The 26,270-nt window shown below is 40.9% G+C and overlaps 1 protein-coding gene across 1 annotated transcript in view; it reads right to left on the bottom strand.

Annotated features, from left to right (window-relative positions):
* Window positions 1-544: 544 nt before the first annotated feature.
* nudt14 (nudix (nucleoside diphosphate linked moiety X)-type motif 14) overlaps window positions 545-26,270 on the bottom strand; it is an 89,301-nt gene continuing 63,575 nt past the window's right edge. The window contains exons 3-5 of the mRNA XM_036985210.2: window positions 18,282-18,346; window positions 15,125-15,380; window positions 545-6,503 (exon numbers count right to left, since the gene is read on the bottom strand). Of these exons, the coding sequence (XP_036841105.1) occupies window positions 6,254-6,503; window positions 15,125-15,380; window positions 18,282-18,346 (571 nt within the window). The 3' untranslated portion in view covers window positions 545-6,253. The remainder of the gene's footprint in view (window positions 6,504-15,124; window positions 15,381-18,281; window positions 18,347-26,270) is intronic.

Here is a 26,270-nt window from a genome sequence, read left to right as displayed (position 1 = left end):
TTGATCATTAAATTAAAAAAAACAAGGACAACCAACGCGGCAGGGTAGCCTAGTGGTTAGAGCGTTGGACTAGTTGGTTGCAAGTTCAAACCCCCGAGCTGACAAGGTACAAATCTGTTGTTCTGCCCCTGTTCCTAGGCCGTCATTGAAAATACAAATTTGTTCTTAACTGACTTGCCTAGTAAAATAAATTTAAAAAACGCACCCCTTAAGTTCAGAATATTCTGTTCCATTGAACATTCCACCATGATTAATATAGCAGTGGTTGAATTTTTTTAAATATCAGAGATACTCATGTCATCCTCTACCATACTCTAGTTACACTCACGTCATACTGATGTTACACCAGTCATTCACATTTGCTGGCTTCCCTGTTTAGCAATACGCGGTGGAAGGATAGGTGCGGGTGGAAGGGTGTTGTGTGGGATTTTTTTTTACAGTTTGCTTCTAGTGCATGTTACTTTTGTAAAGAGTTGTGGGAAAGAGTTCTCTTGAAGGTCTCATATAGTTAGCCAGAGAAATTAAAGGACAATTGAAAAAAAAACATGATTTAGGCATCAACCCTCTTTTATTTACACTTAATGCAGTTCAATGAAACAGTTAGTGCACATGCAAAATATAATATTTAAATATATATATTTGCACCAAGTGCCATAAGTAGGGTTTTTTTAAATTGTGAAATATTTGAAAAAGAACAAATTACGAAATCAAGTCAAACATATAAAACATGAAATATTACTCAAACACAGACCACAATGAATTCACTCCAAATAAAGCAGAACAACTCTGATAAGAAACATTGACACTTAACTTTGTCGATATCCTTTCTCAGAGAATAAATTCAAAGAAAACACTAATTCTGTGTAAGACACACAAAAAAATTCACAATTGAACAAATTGCTTTGCAGTATAACCGACAATAAATGCATAAACTAAAATAAATCAGGGGTGTTAAATAGAAACTACAATTTAAAACACCCTTTCTTGAGAACATAAGCAATAACTGATAGTCACAACCTCGTTGCTTGCAATGGATACTGAAAATACTCGTCAAGCATTTGAATTGTCAAACAAAATGAGAAATAAATGTATTTTTTTGTCTTGCTCTCATCTATCACAAAACAATATTCCATGCTCTCAGAAAGGTACCGTTGAAAAAATAAACAGTTGCAATATCAAGACAGAGTACCCAAAAAAGTGGTATCAAACAAGTATGTATTGAAAGGGAGATATAAGATGCATTCTATCCCAAAGAGAACTCCACTGAAATTGACACTTCCGATATTCATGGAACGTTTGATATGTTAGTGCCTTACGGGCATGCCAGCACGCGCGAAATGCAGATTTTTTTTTTTTTTGTTGTTTTTTTTTCTTCACATAGGCCATCGATGCTGTATGCGCTACAATGATGCAGTGTGACATGCCTACTTGCCACACGGTGATGGAGGTATAATCGTCGCATGATGTTATGGTAGTATCCAGCATTGACATGATTGAGAGACCATCAGTGCTGGCAATGTTAAGAAATTTGGACTCTTCACCAAAAAACTGTTGATGGCTTATAGGTTTCAGTTAAAGGCGCAATCTGTATGTTCTGTCTTTCAATTGTAACTTCGATTAATGATATGTACCCAACTTGGTACAACTGTCTTACTCCATCATAGCCCCAAATCTACAATTGTATTACTCAATGACGTATCATCTTTGTCGTAAACAATGCATAGCTACAAAATATTTCCTTTAATGATCATGTTGCTCTCACTGACTGTCGCTCCTTGCATCTGTAGGTCAGTCTATGAATTTGAGGGGTTACTTCGAAGCCCCATCCCTCACTTTTCCAAACAAAGTGACTAGGCTGTTAAAATTACAGATTGGGCCAGTGAAAGGGTTTGATACCTTATGACATAAGGCACCAATGTACTGCTATGTAAACTTATACAGAGTATTAGTCCTTAAAACACATGAGTTACAGCTGTACAAATCAAGACCATCCAAAAGGTAGGAGGGTAAGCGCCAACAACAACTTTTGGTGGAGTTCTCAGTTAAGATTTTGTCTTAGCAGGGACAATGCATGGTCAATGAATCTACCAAAATCTAACTCATCTGGATTTGAATGAAGGCAGACATCAAATAAAATATTGTCTCATAGGAACAAAGGCAGAGGGGACAGTGTGTTCAAGTCTGGGGTTATAGATTTAAAGCTGGGCTCCTTAATGGTTAAACAGTCATATCCGTTTTTGATATTACAACAACAAGAAGTCACTGCAAACAACGAACACTGTTTTCCCCTCCGGACATCATTGCACGCACGATAGAACATCAGAATATGTACTGCATTTTTTTAAAACCACGTTGGGGCAACGCTCCTCACCTCCACTTAGGCAACAAACAATAACAACGTCCATGGAGGGGATAGTGGCGGACATTGTTTCCCATACAGTGGACTCCATCTTTACGGGAGAAACTGTAATGGTTAAGACAACTAAGTTACGATAGTTCCCTGATAACACTTTTAGCCTTCAACGCCTAACCCAATTTCACCTTAGAAATATTACCATGATTCAATCAGCGGCGCAAAGGAAGGACAAAACTCATACATGTTAAAGCCTTCAAGAGCGAAAGAGTAAAGAAAAATGTGTCTGTTCTGCTATTTGTATAAACTGTAAAACTATCAAGCTGACTAGCATGAGTATAGGGTCATCTTTTTATCCTCTGTAAAATAAATTCTAGCCATTCCAGAAAAAAACATTAAATCCTGATACTTGATTGACGAATGATTCCAAATAGAGGGAGGAAGAATAATTTGGGGAAACTACATGCTCAGGGGAAAGGGCCCACCTTGGCTATGGAAGACCGCAGTCCAGTCCTTTTGAGGTCAATAGGACTTTGATCAAGTCCTCCCCCCCTCCCTTTTCAATGTTATGGTAAGGCAAACACGCCTGGTTAAAACGATTTAACAGTTTACCTTGCTATCTAACAGCATCATCATTACTGACATACTCCATCTATCCACACACCATTATTATAGAGGTCACTCGTTTCAACGTGATATACCTGGGCTTTACTCTGATTTCCCCAACAAATATTGAGTCCGAACAACGGCTGTGCTACTCACACGGCGAACAGCAGTGGACTAGAGTGTATTAGTTGCATCTCAAATCTGTCAGGAAATGTACAGTGCAGTAAGAGCCTTACAGATTAATTGTTCATTCGAAAGATAAACTGTGGCTTGTAACAGTTGGACCATCAAACCAGCTGGCTGGGCAAAAAAATACGTTATTTTCTGGTGTTAAACTGGTTCTCTGTCTGAGAAGACATCAGATAACGGCAATTCTATGGTGACGGAATTACGCTGAGTCTCAGATTTTTCACTTTACAATGTATGCCAAACAAAAACTATTGATATCAAAGTAACAAACCATACAACTCTATGCACAATGACTGCTTTGAATCATTTACACAGTACATAAAAAAAAGGAAAAGCTGCAGATTAAAGTTTGGTAAAAGAATTACAGTAAAATCTCCCTCAGTTTTACTCGGTTACCAAAATGTGTACCTGCACAGTTCTTCCTCTAAATGTGTTTTTGTAAAATGTTCAATGGAAATTGTTTAAAGTAGTCCTCGTGCATAGAGTTGTGTTAAACTTTGAAATCAATGGTTTTTGTTAAGTATACATTTGAAAGTAGAAATATGAGTTATCCGTCACCATGGAATTGCCCCTAACCAAATGTAACAACTGGCTTCTTTTACAACTCTGGGAAACCGAGCCAGTCTTCACAAATGTAAACAAAGTTCATGCATAATATTTTGATGTTACATCAACTGCTAAGTTAAGACCTACGTGGCTATGGAATGATGACACCCAGAATGCAATTACAGGCCAATTCAGATAAAGCTTAACCCAATGTGTTCAAAGTTGAACTAGGTAGCTAGCTGTACAAGTCCAAAACAAGTGAACATTTGAAAGTGACACTTGCTGTTTCCTTATTCTACCAACTACTAGACCTTGCTGTTAGGCCTTCGGTTAGGAACCCAAGATACTTATTTAAGCCAATAGTTTGTTTTTCAATCGTTCTGAAATTGAATTATAATTGCTAACTATTTGGTTTTGATTCTTATATCACCACCACTTCATCGATTTTTAACAACTTATTGTGGAAGGGGCCATGAATCCACACACTTATATGTTACCAAAAGAAAGGTTTTTCATGAGAAGATGTGTCAATTCACCATTTAGGACTTTAACAGGTCATAATATTTGCAAACTATATAGAAATGTCACTACATCACGACCATACACAATGGTTAAAAAGTATATGGCTAAGATGGTGCAGAATGGTGATCCCTGAATGTTACCTCGTCAAGGGGGGGAAACTGTCTGGACCTGAGATGTTAAGCAAGTGCTTTTGAGATTGATTGTTGTCTTAAGCGCCATCTGTCCCAAATAGGGTTGCAAATCGCAGAACCATTCCCAGAGTTCTTAGGTTTTTCAGAAATCCCAGTTGGAGGATTTCCAGTAAAACTGAAGGGAATCATCAAGGAGGGAATCCTCCAGCTGGGAATCCTCCAACCGGGATATCTGAAAAACCTGTGAAAACCTGTATTGCAACCCTAGTTTCAAACCTCCATAGACTTGGATAGCTGCTGTTGTTGATTTCTGTGGAAATGGGGGTATTTTGAAGAGGTCTGGCCAAAACAGGCATAGGGAAAAGAGGGGTCTGCCTAACTGTTGGGCCATGTCTCTCAGATTCACAGGTTAAAAAGCGCAACCATTTTACTTCAAGCCTCACAGACGGTGCTGGTATCAACAAAACTCTTCCGCCCCTGCCGTCAGGTTCAAAATAACAAGGGGGATCACAAAACACACTAAGGGCTCCGGGTGCTGTTCCAGGAAGCTGGGTCAAGTAGCATGCTAAACTTCCTCCTACATGTTACAAGCTAGGTTTTCAGTTTCCTAAAACAAAACTCCCATTGACCCTGCTCAAAAACACTGTCTGAGATATACATAACGCTCTTGATCTCGGCCAATATCGGTGAAGCCTTCCTGCTAACATGCAGGTATAATTGTGAGAGAAATTGTCCACCAGAGGGTTCTCACAATTTCCCAATTAATGATATAGTGGTTACTAGTGTTATCAAAATGCTCAGTATCATGATACTCAGAAGTATCATGATATTACAATACTTTCGAGTATTGTGATACTGAGTATTGTGGTGTTAGTATAGTGACAACATTTGTTACTGTAATAAATCTCCCCAGTGTAGAGGTAGGTCATATTCCCGTGGTAGTTAAAAGAAGCCTCTATCGAACGTACAACTTAATGGGACCTCATAGGAGCACACACTACTGTAGTGACACCCCTGGAATCATTGCAATGCTTACAACTTATCTAATCACCTCTGCTAACTGAAATGTTTGTTTTAAAATCAGACCATGATCAAACTACCAGCTATCAAGTATTGCTTAGAGAAGTGTTTCCCAATCCCGGTCCAGGTGGATCCAAAAGGTGAGCAGATTTTTGTTTTAGCCCAGCAATAACTCACCTGACCATGAAGCCATAATAATTAGTGGAATCAGGTATGCTAGTGCTGGGCTGGGATAAAATCGGCACCGCTCCAAGACTGGGAAACACTGGCTTCGAGGCTGAGTAGATTGTGGAGAAAATAAGCAAGGCGCGCCTGAACCAGCTGCAGTAATCGAACAGACTCAGCAATGGCCCTCGTATGTAATAAGCCCTGGCGCTGACTAAGCAACAACATTTTTGCATTCCTGGAACATGATCCAATCAACGGTAGACAAGCAGCTCCAAACGAGAGCGCTATCATGTAGCCATCTTCGTGAGATTGCACCCTGGACCTCTCAGTGAGGAAAAGGTAATACATTTACAGTGAAAACTAACAACAAAAAGTGCTGCTGGCCACCAGCATATGGCAAGTTTTAGAGGAAAAGTACTAAAGACCACGTAAAAAAGAAAAAAAGAATGAGACAAACCTCTGAAAAATAACAGTTAGTAACGAGAAAAAAATGGTCCCCCTGGGGCCAACTTATATGGATACGGGCAAAGGCGAAGGGATTGGGAGTAGATTGAAGTTGTCCCTAACCACTGACTAAGGGTCAGATTTTTTTCTCCATCCCCCTAATTGTATAGATTAGGCCTAGGGGTTAGGGTCATTGATCCCAGATCTGTGGTTAACTGCAACTTCCACCTCAGGCTGAAGGGGGCAGGGAAGGGGACAGGTGTTGTTGGGTGGGTTAAACGTTGGTGGAGATCTTGTACTTCGGCGACATGTTGTTGTGGAACCAGATGAAACTGAAAATGACGCCCATGGTCTTGGGGATGCTCTCATCATAGGCAAAGGTCATGGCCTCGTGGAGGGGCACCTTCACCACCTCGATCAATTCGCCCTCCTGTGGCTCGCCGCCGCCCTCACCCACACAGTTCTCGTCCGACACCTCGGCGTAGAACATGGTCTGCTTGGCACCCGTCACGCCAACACCGGACCTGCCGAGAGAGGTTACACACACACACGGTCAAAGGACCGTAAGTCTATTTGCACCAGGTTAGCATTTCACACAGCAATGCGAAACAGAGTGAAGTATGCACAGCTAGGTCACTAGCTCTTCCGACAGCAATAACCCTACTACTAAATGTTTCTTCTTACCACGGCTGTATAAAAATGACCCCTACTATGCTAATTCCTACTTTGCATACTCCCCCCCCCAGTCTTAGTTTGATAGCTAGTAGTTTGATCATGGTCTGATTTAGAAACAAATCAACATTTCAGTTAGCAGAGACGATTAGACGAGTTGTAAGCATTGCATTCTTGAACTTGTGAACTGTCATGTCCCTTAATTACAAACTTGTATGGGATCCGTAAATATGAATGCTAAATTATAAGCCTAGTTTAGCCAAGGAGAAAGCACTGCGCAATATAGGGAAAAAGACAGGGTCCTTCCTGGCAAGTCATGATTGGCTGAGATAATGGCGGGGATGGACATGAGTTGTCGGTCATGTCTATAACTCCACGTCACAGGCTTCTGTTGCTCTACTGGCACTTTATATTGACACCATTTACATTTTTTTTTATATTGACACTGCACTGTTGAGGAAGTAAGCATTTCACTGTAACGTTTACACCTGCTGTATCCTGGTCATGCGAACAAATAAACATTTTCATTTCATATACAGAGTGTGTTTACCAGAGACAATGTGAAGAAAAACGACCTGCACCAAATTCAGGTTAAAGGCTCAGGACTATATAAAGTGTATTTTTACCTGGAGTTATTCCTTATTGTAGGCTACTACTTTAAATCTTGAACTATTTTGGTTGTTTTCTACACTACCACACTCTTCCTCTGTTTAGCATATTGTCATAGACAATCATGTTTTACATGTGAATTCTTAAAAAGATGAGGACTAACGGCATCCGCATGTTTCCCATCCGAAACGGTTTGTGCATATATGACCACATTTTTGTTTGTTTTAGTCTTCGGGAAGGTTTTTTTTCCTGGCTGTTCACGCACACAACATTTCTCCTCGAGGAAACCTGAAATTTGGAAGCAGAAGTCCACGCCCCTTCGTCAGTGGTTGGTCAACAGTAGGGATTCTTCAATGAAGTGTTTGTTGTCATTCAACGATAGACAACTTGTTTTCATGCACATTTTCTCACTGGAGAAATAGTGCACCAAATATCTTAGATTTAAAATGTTGCAACCGAGACCACCTCGGCAAAAACGTAAAAAAGAATGACTGATTTGTTGAGTTCCCTTATTAATTTTGCAGATTTTGAGGAAATATATACTGGCTACGGCATCAAGATGGGCAAACAGCACTATTAACACCCTTTTCTGGTTTTTCAAGCGAGGGTCTTTATACTTGCCATTCTAAGAAGATAGTCTCTCTCTCAAAAAAAATTCTGGTTGGTTTTTCTTTGGATGTTCTACTACCATATCGTGTTAAATTCTCCCACATTATTTTAACATTTCTACAAACTTCAAAGTGTTTTCTTAAAAGGTGTGAATGATGCGAAATGGGTGTAAACAATGAAGAGCTCTCTAGCAAGTGTGAAATCACCGCAAACATCTTAAGGGCTTTTCCTCAAAAATGTGTTTACAAGTGTATAAACTTTCAATGCAGCATAGCTTCCCAATGTTACACCAATCGTAATGTATGATATAGATATACCATTACAAAGCTCTGGAACTGAACTTTTTATTTATTTTTTATTATTTTTATTAAATAAGCTCACATAGGTGTGCAGACCATTGAACCCTTTTAACCTTGACAAACATTCAACCTGAATGTGATCAGGATGGCACAGGAAAAAATATTATACTGGTTTAGGGGTAATTCAATCTTCATAACACTTAAACAGAGAATGGTTTCACCATAGCAAGAAAAATCACATCCTTGGAATAAAATAAAATGTGTAAAATATTTATTAAAGCAGTGTTACAAAAAGAAGTGTTACAATGTTAATTTTACTACTCTGGAACCAATTGTCCCAGCTTACGGCTGAGACGTCACACACAGACACCATTCGTTTGTCTGGCTCTTGTTTTGCCACTATGGAAGAATTCAAACATCCATTGTTAGCCAGTCGTGAACCCAATCGGGCTGGGGCCTGTGGGCGCCTGTCACCACGGAAGCACCCAGAGCACAGTGTTTCAAGCTAAGTACTTTTGTCATGGCACTCCCTCATAGGGGGCCATGGGGTTAGCCATGGGGGTTAAGACGATACCCATCTAATAAGACGGGAAGAAACCTACACATAACAATGCCGATAAACACACCACAACAAGTGGTGGAGCTGGTGGGGTCAAATCAAAAGGCATGTTAGAAGAACGGAAGTGGAGGGAACATGGGTAGGGAGGGGGGGAGGTGCGGTTACGTATGTTTTCCACTGCAGTGTTCTACAGTGTCAGAGAACAGACCGTCATTTGTAATTGTTTGATGGATGGATAGTTGGTACTCCAAAAGGCCCTGGATACCATCTCCTCTTCCTATTAGTCTTACCTACATGAATAAATGAAACTACAACACTACCATACAAACAATACAACTGAGTGGATTGTTTTTTTATAAACTAAGCTTTATATCACTTTATGAACAAGCTGGTGATGGCTCAAACATGCAGTTAAGGTCAAATAGCTGGTTAAAGGTTGGTGCTAATGTACAGTGTGTTGTAAATGTCTGTGTTAATGAAAAGCGCACTACAAATAAAACATGTATTAAGGATCAATGCAGTCTTTTTAATTGTATTTTTAAAATCCTCACCGTATGTCTAATAGAGCACTGTGTGTACTTAATGAAAATAACTCCAAATATAGTTATCATTTTTCCCTGGGCCTCCTGTTGCAATTATAATGCTCAGTCTGATCGTTACTTGTTACTTTTTTGTTGATATTTTTCTTAAACTGCATTGTTCGTTAAGGGCTTGTAAGTAAGCATTTCACTGTAAGGTCTACACTCGTTGTATTCGGCGCATGTGACAAATAGAATTTGATTTGGGCGTGTTGATACACATTTTTATACACTTCCATACACAGCCCTGATTGGCAGACAGGATCATCTAGACCCCTCAAACTCAACTCTGGACCATGAAGCCAGTTCCACAGGGTACACTGGGTGGGTGCAATTAATTATCAGGTAGATTTAAAAAACCAGCAGGCTCCAGACCTCGTAGGGTAAGAGTTGAATACCCCTGGTCTAGACTCTAGAGCAGGACTGAGAAACTACGAGGGTGTCACACTTACTCCATCCCTAGCAAATACAGCTGATTAATCAAATTGCATTGAAGATCATGATTAGGTGATTATTGGAGTCAGGTGTATTAGCTGGGCCAAACTGTGACATCAGGCCCTCGAGGACTGGAATTGAACACCCCTGTTCTAGAGAGTACCATGTGTACCCTTTCAAAGTAAGAGGACAAATATGCAAATAAAAGATGACTGGTCATTATTCTGAGCAATCAGATCAGATTGTGTTGTCCTGCTGTGGGCCAAAAACTCCATCCCACCTGAAGGGGCTGAAATTCCAGGGAAAAAAACTACAATTAAAGCTTACACTAAAAGGGTATTCTCATAATTTTCACAATTTCATTGTTAATTTCAACCTCAGTGTAGAAAAAAGAACACAGCGTTCCAAGAAAAACACTTGCTACCCACAGTAAAATTTGGTGGGGGTTCCATCATGCTGTGGGGCTGTGTGGCCAGTGCCATTACTGGGAATCTTGTTCAAGTTGAGGGTTGCATGGATTCCACTCAATATCAGCAGATTCTTGGGAATAATGTTGAAGAATCAGTCACAAAGTTGAAGTTACGCCGGGGCTGAATATTTCAACAAGACAACGACCCAAAACACTGCTCAAAATCTACCCGGGCATTTATGCAGAGGAACAAGTACAATGTTCTGGAATGGCCCATCCCAGTCCCCAGACCTGAATATCATTGAAAATCTGTGGGATGATTTGAAGCGGGCTTGTCCATGCTCGGCAACCATCAAACCTAACTGAACTGGAGATGTTTTGTAAGGAGAAATGGTCCAAAATACCTTCATCCAGAATCCAGACACTCAGAGACTATGGGAAGTGTCTAGAGGCTGTTATTTTAGCAAAAGGAGGCTCTACTAAATATTGATGCGATTTTTCTATTGGGGTGCCCAAATTTATGCACCTGTCTAATTTTGTTTTGATGCATATGATGCATACATTTTCTGTTAATCCAAAAAAACTAATTTCACTACTGAAATATTACTGTGTCCCATCAGTTATTTGATAGATCAAAATGAAATTGCTGATCCAAACACCCAATTATTTATAAATGGAAATCATAGAAATTGTCAGGGGTGCCCAAACCTTTTCATACGACTGTATCAAGGAGAAAGCTGGTCTTTCCTTTAAACTCGATGTGAACACCAAGGTTCCTGTCGTTCTGTTTTTTTTTTTGTGGGGGGGTGGTGAAGAGTCACTCTCCTTACGTATTTTAAGTGCTTTATTGACAGATAAATGTGAAACTAAGTGGGAGATGGGAGAGGAGAGACGGGAGCACACAGGGATTGAACATTGTCTCCAGAGGGGAGCCACACATGCATGGAGCCAAGAGTGTTACCAGCTGACCACGGTTCCTCACCCCATGGCTCAGTTGATTGGATCGAGGTGCTTAAGCCGGGGTGGCGCCAGTGAACGCACCGTTCACAACGAGCAACGCAGAGTAAAATGACAGCGCCAACTCAATGTACTTAAATGGGAAGGTGTGTTGGAATGGTGAAGGGGTAGGGTCTTGCTTGCATGAGATTGCGCTAAACGCACATCAAACTCCGCATCAAATTACACATAGCACATACTCCTCCGCCAGCTCTGCATGCGACTGCGTCGCCGGTGTGAATGCGCCCTTACCCAAGATTGAGCTTCTCGGTTAGTCACATATTTGTCTATTGTGAAGAAAATTTGCCACGGAACACCTGAATGCATGCATGACTCCTTTCTACTTGCATCAAAATTACAATCTGTTTCTCTGAATTGCCCCGTGAAAGCCAAACACTATGATGGCATTTTATTACTGAGCTAGTCATGTTGGCAAAAGAACAAGCTTTCAAATTATGCCCACCTGACAGTAATGGTGTGATGGCGGGGATAGAGGGCTGTGTTTCAACCAAAACAACTACAAGTGTGCTTGCTCTAGTCCCTCAGCAGCACAGTTAGGAATGCTCAAAAAAGTATATTATAGTTGAAATCATAAAAGGAACTGTGCACACTTTGGAGAGGTGTGTGGCCAATTGGAGGCATCAGTTAGTTCTTGGTCTTATGTTGCATCTACTATACATTTTTCAGGAATAATCTTATCATGTTACTGAATGTATCAAGAGTATTTTCAGATTTCGTTATCAACAAATAGAGTGAAAAGTACAGAATATAAAATGCACATAAGATCTAAAGTGCAATGGATTCAGTCTTAAGTCAGGTGAACAGCAGTGTCCTCAACTTTGGTCTAATAACTTTTCCATCACCAAACTGTTCCTTTTCAATTGCTACCATGCGTATGCATTTTTCATAGGCCAATTCGCACGAATGTAAAGGGTTACTGAGGATCCTTTGGTCATATCAGAAGGGGTGCCTTCGCTCACGTAAAATAAAGATTTTGAATGTTATAGAATTTTTGGGCATCTCTGAGAAATGTTCTATAGATTCCCGGGGTCAATTCATGTTTAATTGAGCTCTTGCCGTTCACGCAGGCAGAACTACAACCGGTCTGACATAGCATTGTAATGAAGCCACTCTCACTATACTGGAAGTTAATAGGAAGATTACTTTTAGATTGCGAAAACTACTATCATACTGTACATGTCAGATTTCTGGACAATGTCATAACGCAGGAGGTTGTCTGCTCTCGAATGAACCATTGATCATATTTTTGCAATATTTCTACCTCGCGAAATGTGTAATTTAACAGAGGGTCTACCACATTTATCCTATTTGTCTGTCTTCAGCAGGGTGTTAGATGCATGGTGCCGTTGCAAATGTCAGACTCAACTCTGAAGCACACAATCTGCAGGTTGAACATGACAAGATTGTAGACTCCTAAATTGATAGTGCAGTTTGTTTAGGTGGTTGTACAGCTAACTAGCTACTTCACATGATGATATTGACTTTGGCATTATTGTGTGTAGCTATGTTTTCTAGCTCCTTATCTAGCTAGCTAGCTAGTTAGCTAGCCAGCCAGCCCATAGAGAGCATTGCGGGTTTTGTAGTCGACTTGAGTGAGCCGCAACAGATTTCCACACCAATTCTCCAGTTGCAACCAACCTTATTATAACAAAATTAAACATTTGTAGCTTCCCATAATAAGTTGGGTGAATTTTGGCCTTACTTATGATGCCATCTATTTTGTGAAGTGCACCAGTCCCTCCTGCAGCAAAGCACCCCCACAACATGATGATGCCACCCCCATGCTTCACGGTTGGGATGGTGTTCTTTGGCTTGTAAGCCTCCCTCTTTTTCCTCCAATCATAACGATGGTCATTATGGCCAAACAGTTCTATTTTTGTTTCATCAGACCAGAGAACATTTCTCCAAAAAGTATATCGTTGTCCCCGTGTGCAGTTGTAACCGGAGTCTGGCTTTTTTATGGTGGTTTTGGAGCAGTGGCTTCTTCCTTGCTGAGCGGCCTTTCAGGTTATGTCGATATAGGACTCGTTTTACTGTGGATATAGATACTTATGTACCCGTTTCCTCCAGCATCTTCACAAGGTCCTTTGCAGTTGTTCTGGGATTGATTTGCACTTTTTCGTACAAAAGTACGTTCATCTCTAGGAGACAGAACGCATCTCCTTCCTGGGCAGTATGATGGCTACGTGGTCCCATGGTGTTTATACATGCGTACTATTGTTTGTACAGATGAATGTGGTACCTTCAGGCATTTGGAAATTGCTCCCAAGGATGAACCAGACTTGTGGAGGTCTACAATTTTTGTCTGAGGTCTTGGCTGATTTCTTTTGATTTTCCCATGATGTCAAGCAAAGAAGTACTGAGTTTGAAGGCAGGCCTTGAAATACATCCATAGATACACCTCCAATTGACTCAAATGATGTCCATTAGCCTATCAAATTTCTAAAGCCATTACATCATTTTCTGTAATTTTCCAAGCTGTTTAAAGGCACAGTCAACTTAGTGTATTGTAAACTTCTGACCCACAGGAATTGTGATACAGTGAATTATAAGTGAAATAATCTGTAAACAATTGTTAGGAAAATGACTTGTGTCATGCACAAAGTAGATGTCCTAACCGACTTGCCAAAACTATTATTTGTTAACAAGAAATTTGTGAAGTGGTTGAAAAACGAGATTTAAATGACACCAACCTAAGTGTATGTAAACTTCCGACTTCAACTGTATGTTGCATAGCCGCACAATGTATATATGTGCATGCTAGTATGCATATGTGTGTGCTTGTATGCGCCTGTATGAAGCAATGGGTGTGTTGAGCCGTATAGGATGAACACGGCCCTAGACGCTGATCTTGGCTCAGTTTTGCATTTTCCTCACTAACGGTTAACCTTCTCCTCCGGATGAAAAGCGTGCCCAAAGTAAACTGCCTGCTACTCAGGGCCAGAAGCTAGGATATGCATATTATTAGTAGATTTGGATAGAAAACACTCTGAATGATGTCTGAGTATAACAGAAGTTATTTGGCAGGCGATACCCCGAGGACAAACCATCCAGGAAATGTTTTTTTTGAGGTGACAGTCTTTTCAATAGGTTTTCTATGTGGATCTAGATTTCTAAGTGACTTGCTTGTAGTTCCTATCGCTTTCACTGGATGTCAACAGTCGTTAGAAATTGGTTGATCTTTTTCCTTTGTGTAATGAAGAAGTAGGGCTGTTCAGAACGAGCGTCGAGTCTAGTGTACTGTTGTGGTTGGGTGCGCGACCTGAAAGCTCGCTCTACTTTGTTTTTATCCGCTATCGAATGCAGTTTATCCCGTCTTAAATTTGATAGATTTACGTAAAAAAGTATCTAAAGTTGTATTAGGAAAGTTGTTTGAGATGTTTGGACAACGATTACAGGTAACTTAGATATTTTGTAGTCATGTTGCGCTAGTTGGAACCAGTGTTTTTCTGGATCAAACGCGCCAAATAAATGGAAATTTTGGAGATATAACGACAGAATTAATCTAACAAAAGGACCATTTGTGATGTTTATGGGACATATTGGAGTACCAACAGAAGAAGCTCTTCAAAGGCATGAATTATATCGTTATTTCTAAGTTGTGTGTCAAGCCTGGCGGGATGAAATATTTTTGTCTGTGTTTGTTTGATGGGGTGCTGTCCTCAGATAATAGCATGGTTTGCTTTCGCCGTAAAGCCTTTTTGAAATCTGACACGTGGCTGGATTAACAAGTAAAGCTTTAATTTGGTGTATTGCACTTGTGATTGTATGAAAGTGAAATATTTCTAATAATTCATTTGAATTTGGCGCTCTGCCATTTTACCGAATGTTGTCAAATCGATCCTGTTAACGGGATTTGATCCCTAAGAAGTTTAAGTTTAAGATTAGGGGAGTGGAAACTGATCCTAGACCTGTAACTAGGGGAAAATTCACCTCGAAGCCATAGGTACACACACACCTGTATGAGGTGATCCTCCGCAGCTTGGCGACTGGAACGTCGTAGCCACACTCCTCCAGTACCTCCTGCCTGGCGATCTCTTCCAGCGACAGGTCAGCCTTGTCCACCAGGCCAGCGCAAAGCTCATAGGTCATCCCCACTGAGCCTGGGGGCGTCTCCCCGCCCCCAACCGCAGCCCCCTCTTTCTCCTCCGCCACCTGTTCGCTAGAGTCAGGTGCCTTGGGCTTGGTCCTCTCCCACTCGCACATGTACACAGCTGCAGGAGGAGAGAGGGAGAGTGGGTGGAGAGAGTGAGAGGGGTTGAGCTAGATAGCAACAGATGTTACAGTATAGTGACATCGACTTGGAGGCCTATATACCTTTTTCTCAGTGATGTATCGTTCCTTTCACTTCGACAATTGAGTGTGATAGTACGCAGTTCATATCAAAGTCTAGGTTTTAATCCTTCAAATAGGCCACAATTGAGATATAATAATTGTCTGAAACTTTGTTTCTGTGAACTGCATGTCTAGTAAAATCCTACTCCTATAAAATCATGAAAAGCATAACCTCTAAACTCATTAAAAAAAACTTTACTGGTGGAAGGAAAAAACGTAATAAGAGTGTGATAAAAATAGGGTGACACATTTACTTTAGTCAAACAACTCAGCTTTCGACCAAAAACGCCTGTGAGTGATTTTGTCGCCTCACAATGGCCTTCAAACAAAGGCTGACCTTTTTAGACACATTGTTCCTCAAGCAATGGGAAAAAAGTAACTGACTACATCCCAAATGTCACCCTATTCCCTTCATAGTGCACTACTTTGACCAGAGCCCTAAGTAGTGCACAATACAGGGAATAGGTTGTCATTTGGGACACACAGACATTCAATGCAAGGCCTTCCTTCCATTCTGTGGAGCGCACTGTCCCCAGCGCCTTAGCGGCGAACAAAGGACGTTGCCTGCCTCGCATAGTAACGGGGGCATTTTGCGCACTATTACACAAGGAAGCATTGTGTTTGGAGGTGAGCTGGAGTAAACAAATGCATCCAATGCTTTTTTTTCATAGAGTGCAGACACGAGGTGTGTTTGATTTTATTTTATCTTCCAGTTTAATTTCATACAAAGTCCACTGATCGCGTACACAGTTTAGCATGTGTTATGACAGTGCAGCAAAATGCTTACGTTGCAAGCTCCTAACAATGCAGTCAAATGTCAAGCAATTCAAATGTAAAAATAAAATCAAGAATACGGCACTGTAGCAGTATTAAAATGCAATCTATACATACAGTGCATTCGGAAAGCATTCAGAACCCATCACTTCTTGTTACATTACAGCCTTATTCTAAAATTGATTAAATGTTTTTTTTTTTTTCAATTTACACACAATACCCCATAATGACAAAGCAAAAACTGATTTTTTGAAATGTGCAAATTTCTCAAATATAAATAACTAAAATAGCACATTTACATAAGTATTCATACTCTTTACTCAGTACTTTATTGAAGCACGATTACAGCCTCGACTCTTCTTGGGTACGATGCTACAAGCTTGGCACACCTACATTTGGGGAGTTACTCCCATTCTTCTCAGAAGATCCTCTCAAGCTCTGTCAGGTTGGATGGGGAGTGTCGCTGCACAGCTATTTTCAGGTCTCTCCAGAGATGTTCGAACGGATTTAAGTCTGGGCTCTGGCTGGCCACTCAAGGACATGCAGAGACTTGTCCCGAAGCCAATCCTGCGTTGTCTTGTCCCAAAGCCAATCCTGCGTTGTCTTGTCTGTGTGCTTAGGGTTCTTGTCCTGTTGGAAGGTGAACCTTCGCCCCAGTCTGAGGTCCTGAGCAGGTTTTCATCAAGGATCTCTTTTTACTTTGCTCTGTTCATCTTTCCTTGATCCTGACTAGTCTCCCAGTCCCTGCCGCTGAAAAACATCCCCCAGCATGATGCTGTCACCACCATGCTTCACCGTAGGGATGGTATTGGCCAGATGATGAGAGGTGCCTAGTTTCCTCCAGATGTGACACTTGGCATTCAGGCCAAAGAGTTCAATCTTGGCAGGAGAATCTTGTTTCTCATGATCAGAGTCCTTTAGGTGCCTTTTGGCAAACTAAGTGGTTTGTCATGTGCATTTTATTGAGAAGTGGCTTCTGTCTGGCCAATCTACCATAAAGGCATTATTGGTGGAGTGCTTCAGAGAGTGTTGTCCTACTGGAAGTTACTCCCATCTCCACAGAGGAACTCTGGAGCGCTGTCAGAGTGACCTCCATGTGTGTGTGTGTGCACTGCTCCGCTTATAATACATCAAATGTAAGACGGATGAGATCTGCATCTGCACCTCACCCCATTGTAACCTGCACCAAAGACATTACTGATGGGCTCTCCCCATGGCTTTAGCAACCTTCCCTAGAATCAGTTAAGCGGGTGAGATATGGGCCCCATTCCCCTACCCTTTGACACAAATGATTCAGGGTTTGAAGATCTAAGAGGACGGGATACATGTAAGCACCCAATCCTTCTACATAATATGGCGAATGCTCCACAGCCTACCACAAGCAGCCGAAAATAATATATAATTAAGCGCCTGTTTTCCCCCCTCATCGGTCCACACCAGGGTTGGGTTAAATTCCATTACAATTCCATTTAAATTCACAAAGAAATCGACCCCAACCCTGGTGAATACCACAGGGGTTGTGGGAGATGAAGGTAGGCGTTAGCTGATGCAATGGAACAGGGCCGCGTGCCATGGGATGACTAATGGCTTTTAAAGCCTTGATGGGGCGGTGCACCAGCCGGGTGGAGAGAGTCCATCAGCATTTTTCACAGTAGTAGACAAGCCTCGACAGTGCCAGACAGATCCCAGGCCACGTGGCAGGGGGCATATTGTTGCACTTGACACGCTCAAGTGGGAGTTCAGCATAATACACAGGTGTTGGGTAAGAAGCTTGGAATGTGACAATAGCAGGGTTTCCCCACAGGGATAAAGCAAGGTTGTGGTGGGTTTGAATCAGACCCACGCCCTTCTAACACACTTTCTCTGCCTTACTTTCCTGCACTTTCCTGTCCTTCTTCACTGTCTAATAAAAAATATATGGAAAGGGATGTGAATTTACAGTCCTTACAAGAAAAAAAACTGTCCTTGTGGATGAAAGATGATTAGAGCAAAAAAGGGGGTATTACCTGGGCGGAACTGCTTGACCAAGACGAAGCAGTGCGAGGTGGTGTTGAAGATCAGAACCGAAACACTGGAAAGAAAAGGGAGCAGAGAAAGAGAGAGTTTATTCAGTTTTATTCATCCCCTGAAAAATAATGAATGAATCAAAGTGAGAATCACAAAGGTTTATATTGGTTGCTGTACAGGTAGCCCCTGTATATAGCATTGTTCCTGTTATTTTATTGTTACTCTAATAATTTGTTATTTTTCTATTTTTGTTACTTCAGTTTATTTTAGTAAATACTTTAACTTATTTTTATTTTTTTTAACTGCTTTGTTGGTTAAGGGCTTGTAAGTCAGCGTTTCACTACACCTGTTGTATTTGGCACATGTGACAAATGCAACTGATTTGACTTAATAAACTAAATTAACTATATTACATGACATCATCATACGCAGTTGGACAACTTCCTGCTTACAGAAAACAACGAAATACATATCTACCCAGACTGCCCCGATTGAGTCTTCCCAACGTAGCCATGTGAGGGCACAAAGTGGGAAGAATATTCACTACTTGAATTACGTTGTTCTAGGCTCTAAGTGGGTAAGCACCCTGCTATGTTGATGATACTTTTGAGTGTTAACCTTTACACTCGTACCTGTATACGTGTTGAAAATGGCACCTAAATTGGAACGTAGCGGCTGTAGAGTAACATCCTGTACATACATGAAGCCAGAGCTCGGTCTCTACGATTCACAGCGCTCTAAGGGTTTTGACTGACAGCCGTTCTGACAGCACCATGCGCAACAAGAATTACCCCAATCCCTCCCGGTAATTGGACAACTTTAGCAAATGTGTCCGAGTCAGGGAAATGCTGTAAATGAAGAGGACTCAATGTATTTTGAAATATGAGATGTTGAGGCGCTTTGATGTCATATAAGCAAGCCAAACACCTGTGAGTCCAAATGTGCACTTCACAATTCCATATCATAAAACTCATGTCATATACAGCGTCAACATTTATGATCACTATGTTTGACGTACAGTTACAAAATGAAAGGTCATCATACCCTGGGTTGTTATGAACCAAATTAGCCTTTTTGTATATTGTGAAGAAATGTCATAGTGGCACATGCACCTATGTTTCCTTTCTATGTGCATCAAAATTACAATCTGTTTCTTTAAATTTCCTTATGAAACCCTCACACTAAGATTGAATTTCATAAACTTAGCTAGAGTCATGTTGGCAGTAGTGACGCTTAGAATTCCAATTTCGCCTAAATGGCACCAAAAAATGTATCACTTTTTTCCCCCCACCACAATCGGTTTTTAGGACGAAACTGAAAAATAACTTGTGTGGAAAGTAAAATCATTCCCACCTGACCCAGATTGCGATTATATAATGGACTGTTTATGGATTGTGTAAACAACAGTAATTGTGTGATAGCAGAAATGAAGGGTTGTGTTCCAAACAAAACTACTAAACCCAGCAAAAAAAAAAAGAAACGTCCCTTTTCAGGATCCTGTCTTTCAAAGATATTTGGATTTTTACGAATTAACTTCACAGATCTTCATTGTAAAGGGTTTAAAATTAATGAACATGCACCTGTGGGATGGTTGTTAAGACACTAACAGTTTACAGACGGTAGGCAATTAAGGTCACAGTTATGAAAAAAAAAAAGAAAAAAAAAAAAAGAGGCCTTTCTACTGACTCTGAAAAACACCAAAAGAAAGATGCCCAGGGTCCCTGCTCATCTGCGTGAATGTGCCTTAGGCATGCTGCAAGGAGGCATGAGGACTGCAGATGTGGCCAGGGCAATAAATTGCTGTGAGACGCCTAAGACAGAGCTACAGCGAGACAGGACGGACAGATGATCGTCCTCGCAGTGGCAGACCATGTGTAACAACACCTGCACAGGATCGGTACATCCGAACCTCACAACTGCGGGACAGGTACAGGACGGCAACAACTGCCCAAATTAACACCAGGAACGCACAATCCCTCCATCGGTGCTCAGCCTGTCCGCAATAGGCTGAGAGAGATCTGGAGACTGGCTAGGCCAGTATTGTATTGACATGTATTGGCTTAACCAGTTGGATATATTTTAATTTTTGGATGAAAAACATTCCCGTTTTAAACAAGATATTTTGTCACGAAAAGATGCTTGACTATGCATATAATTGACAGCTTTGGAAAGAAAACACTGACGTTTCCAAAACTGCAAAGATATTGTCTGTGAGTGCCACAGAACTGATGTTACAGGCGAAACCCAGATAAAAATCCAATAAGGAGTGCTGCATTTTTTTGAAACCGCCTCATGCCAATGACTCCTTTTATATGGCTGTGAATGAGCTACGAATGAGCTTACGTTTTCCACGCATTCCCCAAGCAGTCTACAGCATTGTGACGTCTTTTTAGGCATTTCCATTGGAGAATGGCTGTAAGGGTCCATATTTGGCGAGTGGTCACATGGTGTCTCCCGGAGAAAATCTTGCGTAAAATACTGAGGTAGCCATTTTTCCAATCACTTATGAGAAAACAATTGCCTTGACGGATATATTATCGAATATATATATATATATAGTTTGGCGTTATAGTTGAAGTATTTTTCGGTCGATTTCTCAGCCAAAACTGATGAACAAACGGGACCTTTGCTATCTAACTGGGAGTCTCCTGAGTGAAAGCATCTGAAGTTCTTCAAAGGTAAATGATTTAATTTGGTTGCTTTTCTTATTTTCGTGAAAATGTTGCCTGCTGCCAGCAGAGCCTAGCATAGCATTATGACATGCTAAACTTACACAAATGCTTGTCTAGCGTTGGCTGTAACGCATATTTTGAAAATCTGAGATGACAGTGCTGTTAAAAGTTTGAATATATTTATTTCATTTGCAATTTTCATGAATAGGAAAAGTTGCGTTATGCTAATGCGTTTGAGGCTATGATTACGCTCCCGGATACGGGTTTGCTAGTCGCAAGAAGTTAAGCAGGGGGACACGTCTGGTACTGCAGGATTTGAGCCCTGGCGGCGTAGTGCGTTACTGATGGTAGGCTTTGTTACTTTGGTCCCAGCTCTCTGCAGGTCATTCACTAGGTGTGTGGTTCTGGGATTTTTGCTCACCGTTCTTGTGATCATTTTGACCCCACGGGGTGAGATCTTGCGTGGAGCCCCAGATAAAGAGAGGAAAAGGGCGTGGTGTTCCGTTCACCTCTAATAGTTAAAAATTTCTGCCTAACAATGCTTTTTTCTGATAAGAAGTAGTTCATGGCATCCACTGTGAAGCACAGTTTCATAATATTACCCTGTGTCCCAGCTGCTTGCCGTATATTCGAAGTAATCACGAAAAAAAAAACGGGCCTAATTTTGGCATTTTTCACCCTGCCAGCTCCTATTAGTTCTATTGAGCACCGTGGCACCAACTCGCCTTCCGAACGTTCTATTCCCAGCCTATTATTCTACGCCACAATGCCTGCTTTGCTATTGTTGGCAATGAGACCTGCCCACGCTGCTGGTAAAAAATGACCCATGGAACTCTGAGGTCATCCCACTGTTTCCTATAGGGAAATATAGGTATGTCTGTCTATTTTGCCAAATATCTCGCAGTGTGTATATTTAGATTTTCAAATTGGACACCATTTTAATCATGATAACCTCCTCTTTCAAAATATGTAAGGATGGACATCAGCATAAGAAAGTAATAATATATAATTCACAAGTGATAGGCTAACATTGTCACCCATCAGACTTGATTTAATCTTGACATAACATATAGTAAATAATATATGTGTGAAATTTGTTTTGATTTAGAATAGAGCATTATCATGCAACTGTAAAACAGGGGCGGTGGAAAAAATATGTAATCTACACACTTAGAGAATAGGACACTTTCACCGTGCTTTATTTTCATGCCAGCCAGGTAAGCTATATTCCTGTTGAAAATATAAACAATGTGTTTAATATTAGGAAAGTTGAGAAATATAGTAGGCCTAGCCTATAGAAAGCTGATGGGATCCTCCTCTCTTTATTAGTGGCCATCACTGTTTTCTCCCGCAATTGCATAGCCTACAGAAATGTTGAGCAACATGAGCTTATGGACTCTCATGAAGTGTTTGATTAGATTTGAATACATTTGCATTGATGTCAGAGTTAGAGAGTCAATAGACTGCTGTGTACCAGACAAATAACAAGTTTGGTAGGCTACTAATCACCATCAGCAGCATCAGAGCTGGTTTACCATGATTAAACGGTCACCCCATATTTCTGGCACTAAGGGAGATTCACTGGCCTTGTTCTTTCTTTCGTTTTCGCGACTCGGACAGGAGTGTGGCGAGGTTGTTGTGTTTATCTGCAGTGTGCATTCTGTAGGTAGGAGTTTCAGCACGAGTCTTATCCACTGTTCATCTGAGTTTACTTTACATTCATTCCAAGTTGTGCATGCTAGCCCTAGGGTCAATACATTATCACCGTATATTAGCTTTGCATGAAATGCCCTGCCAATGCATTGTTGTTCAGGCAATTTTTTTTCCCCTCAATTTGAGGACGGCTATATGATCACACCGGTAATAGATCCATTGTTGTATTACTTGTGAGGCTTAGCTGAGTGAGGATACGTTTAATTAACCTGTTACGGATGTTGGTTCCTGCACAGGAACCAAATCAGCGGAAATTTCAGAGCGCCACCTATAGTACTCGATAAAACTCAAACTTTCATTAAAACACACACGCAAGATACTCAATTAAAGCTACACTCGTTGTGAATCTAGCCAACATGTCAGATTTGTAAAATGCTTTTCGGCGAAAGCATGAGAAGCTATTATCTGATAGCATGCACCCCCCAAAATACCTGAACGAGACCTAAACAAAAGATTTAGCGGTAGCCGGCGCTACACAAAACGCAGAAATAAAATATAAAACATTCATTACCTTTGACGAGCTTCTTTGTTGGCACTCCTATATGTCCCATAAACATCACAATTGGGTCTTTTTCCCGATTAAATCCGTCAAAGTATGCCCAAAATGTCCATTTATGAAGGCCGTCTGATCCAAGGAAAATTCACCTTTACAAGACGCAACGTCACTTTTTAAAATTAAAAAAGTTGCCTATAAACGTTTACAAATCACTTCAAACTACTTTTGTAAACCAACTTTAGGTATTAATAAACGTTAATAATCGATAAAATTGATCACGGGGCGATCTGTATTCGATAGCAGCAAGTCTTGAAATCATCGTCCATTTTTTTCACTTTCATAATTTCCTGGGTGCACCCCAAGACAGGAAGTGCCTATACGTCATCCCACCAAGGATAAACTTGAAATGCCAGTATTGGCGACATCGTATGGAAGCTGTAGGCGTTGTAAACGGAACCTCATCTATTTTCTATCGCCTTAGACAATTCAAAGACTGGCGGATGAATATTTTTTTTGTGTTTTTGGTGAACAGTTTTCCCTAGGATTTTTACTCCTGAACACGTTCTGTTATAGCCACAGACATGATTTAACCAGTTTTAGAAACGTCAGAGTGTTTTCTATACACACATACTTATCATATGCATATACTATATTCCTGGCATGAGTAGCAGGACGTTGAAATGTTGCGCGATTTTTTACAAAAAGTTGCGAGAATTCGCATCATCCGTAACAGGTTTTAAATAATTAGCTTTACATTTGAAATATATTAGTGGGCTGATGGTGCCTGCATTTGATGGTCAGTCTCAGCGGAGGGAGAGAGCAGCAGACAGAGTCCGCCTCTCAACATCCCTCCGCTCTCCCTTTCCTCCACTGACACTGACCAAAAAATGGACAGTCGCACCGCATTATTTCTGCCTAATGTACAAATTCATGTTTTTACACCTATGAGAATAGTGAAATATTCCTTGATACAAAAAAGACCCAAGCCATGAATGATAACACTTTCCAACTAATTAATTACTGATGCAGTGCTTGTTGTAATGCTGAGTGGAAATAGGAAGAACGCGCATTTTATGGTTAATAAAAGTGTTGAATACAAAGTGTTGACAGTGCAGAGTAAGAACTTAAACATGAACTCACTTATAAAAACAGAAGCTCTTTGCTATATTGACAGTCTCTCTCTAGTCGTGGTTTGAAAAAAAATGAAATCTCACAGTATCAACTTTGCTGTAGCTTTCTTTTATGCCTGCTATGTAACACGGTAATCTTATAGAAATGTTTGGCGATCGACTAGGAATGCCTTGGAGATCGACATGACCACTGCTCTAGAAAGTTGAGTGAAGTTCAATCTAGTGCTTCTCTCAGTGGGCTGATATTTCTGCACGGCAGACCCGGGGCTACTGCAGGCGCGCAGTTTAGAGGGAACATTGCTCTTTATGTCCAAATTATCTTATGCAAATCATTGGTTTCCTTAGCTCAATGAAGTTAATGTACATTTTGTAATTTGAGTAAACTATCCCTTTAAAGCCTCAATAATGGGATTGTAACAGAGGGTATGACAGTACAGTAAGCCACGTACTGTAGCTAACTTGCCTGTCATCGGCATGTCACACAAAGGAGATGGCAAGCTAATCTGTTATTTTATCTGAGCAGCTGGGTCGGAGTGAACATTAAGGCACACTGATTGACCCCAGAAATATTCAAATACCCACTTAGTATGGAGTTGCTTTGATACCAGCGTGGTGTATGATTTAATTGAGGTATGTGTTTTGAATTTTGTTTGTCTTATTGACTCTGGGCTGGTTTTGTAATGGATGTATTGCTGTGTCACTATGCAGAGTAGAGGGTCTCTAGGTTAGGGCATCGTCTCAGCTGCACTCATGGATGGCCCTGTGTCCGTGTGTGACAAACAGACAGTAGTGCCCTGTGTGTATTATAGTTTTTGGTGGTGGAGACTTAAGGGCTGGGGTTTGTGTTGGTAAAGCGGAAGTGTCTGTAGAGGCAGGAAGCCCTGCCCAGTCTCTCCCATGGAGTGTGTTGTGTGCGTTGTGAGGTGATCCGATGCAGGGGAACTTAAGTCTTCAGATGAAATTCACTACTAAGATCCATGCCATCTACTATTTATTTTGTGTGTTCAGCAAACAGAGGTATTTTGAGATACTTGCATTACTTTATGAAGTGGGTTGCCTGTCCTAGTTAGTATTTACCTAGCATCCGCTACGGGAATCCCTTTGTATTTGTTAGCATTCTGCTAACTGATACTTTTTGGGATATTTTTTGATGTTTGGAAAATAAATAGCCCCCTTTGTGTGCACCGCCGGTAATACCGTATGGGACAGGCACAGTGTGAAGGTATGAAAATCTGGATACCAGCAAACCGTAACACTTTTTTTTCAATCTACACACAATACTCCATAATGACAAAAAATAAAAATAAGTAAGTATTCAGACCCTTTGCTAAGAAACTCGAAATTGAGCTCAGGTGCATCCTGTTTCCATTGATCATTATTGAGTAGTTTCTACAACTTGGAGTCCACCTGTGGTAAATTCAATTGATTGGACATGATGTGGAAAGGCACACACCTGTCTATACAAAAGGTCCCACAGCTGACAGTGCATGTCAGAGAAAAAAAACCAAGGCATGAGGTTGAAGGAATTGTCCATAAATCTCTGAGATAGGATTGTGTTGAGGCACAGATCTGTGGAAAGGTGCAAAAAAAGTATATGCGGCATTGAAAGTCCCCAAGAACACAGTGGCCTCCATCATTCTTAAATTGAATTAGTTTGGAACAACCAACTCTTTCTAGAGCTAGCCACCCAGCCAAACTGAGCAAATCAGGGGAGAAGGGCCTTTGTCAGGGAGGTGACCAAGAATGTGATGGTCACTCTGACAGAGCGCCAGAGTTCCTCTGTGGAGATGGGTGAACCTTCCAGAAAGTCAAGCATCTCTGCAGCACTCCACTAATCAGGCCTTTATGGTAGAGTGGAGTATGCCAAAAGGCACCTAAGGGACTCAGACCATGAGAAACAATATTTTCTGGTCTAATGAAACCAAGATTGACTTGAATGCCATGTGTCACGTCTGGAGGAAACCTGGCACCATTCCT

This window comes from Oncorhynchus mykiss, chromosome 8 (genome assembly GCF_057628025.1).
Source record: "Oncorhynchus mykiss isolate SJ-2025 chromosome 8, ASM5762802v1, whole genome shotgun sequence".
Taxonomy (NCBI): Eukaryota; Metazoa; Chordata; class Actinopteri; order Salmoniformes; family Salmonidae; genus Oncorhynchus; species Oncorhynchus mykiss.
The sequence above is the reverse complement of the archived record's forward strand: the minus strand, read 5'-3'. Positions and strand labels throughout refer to the sequence as shown.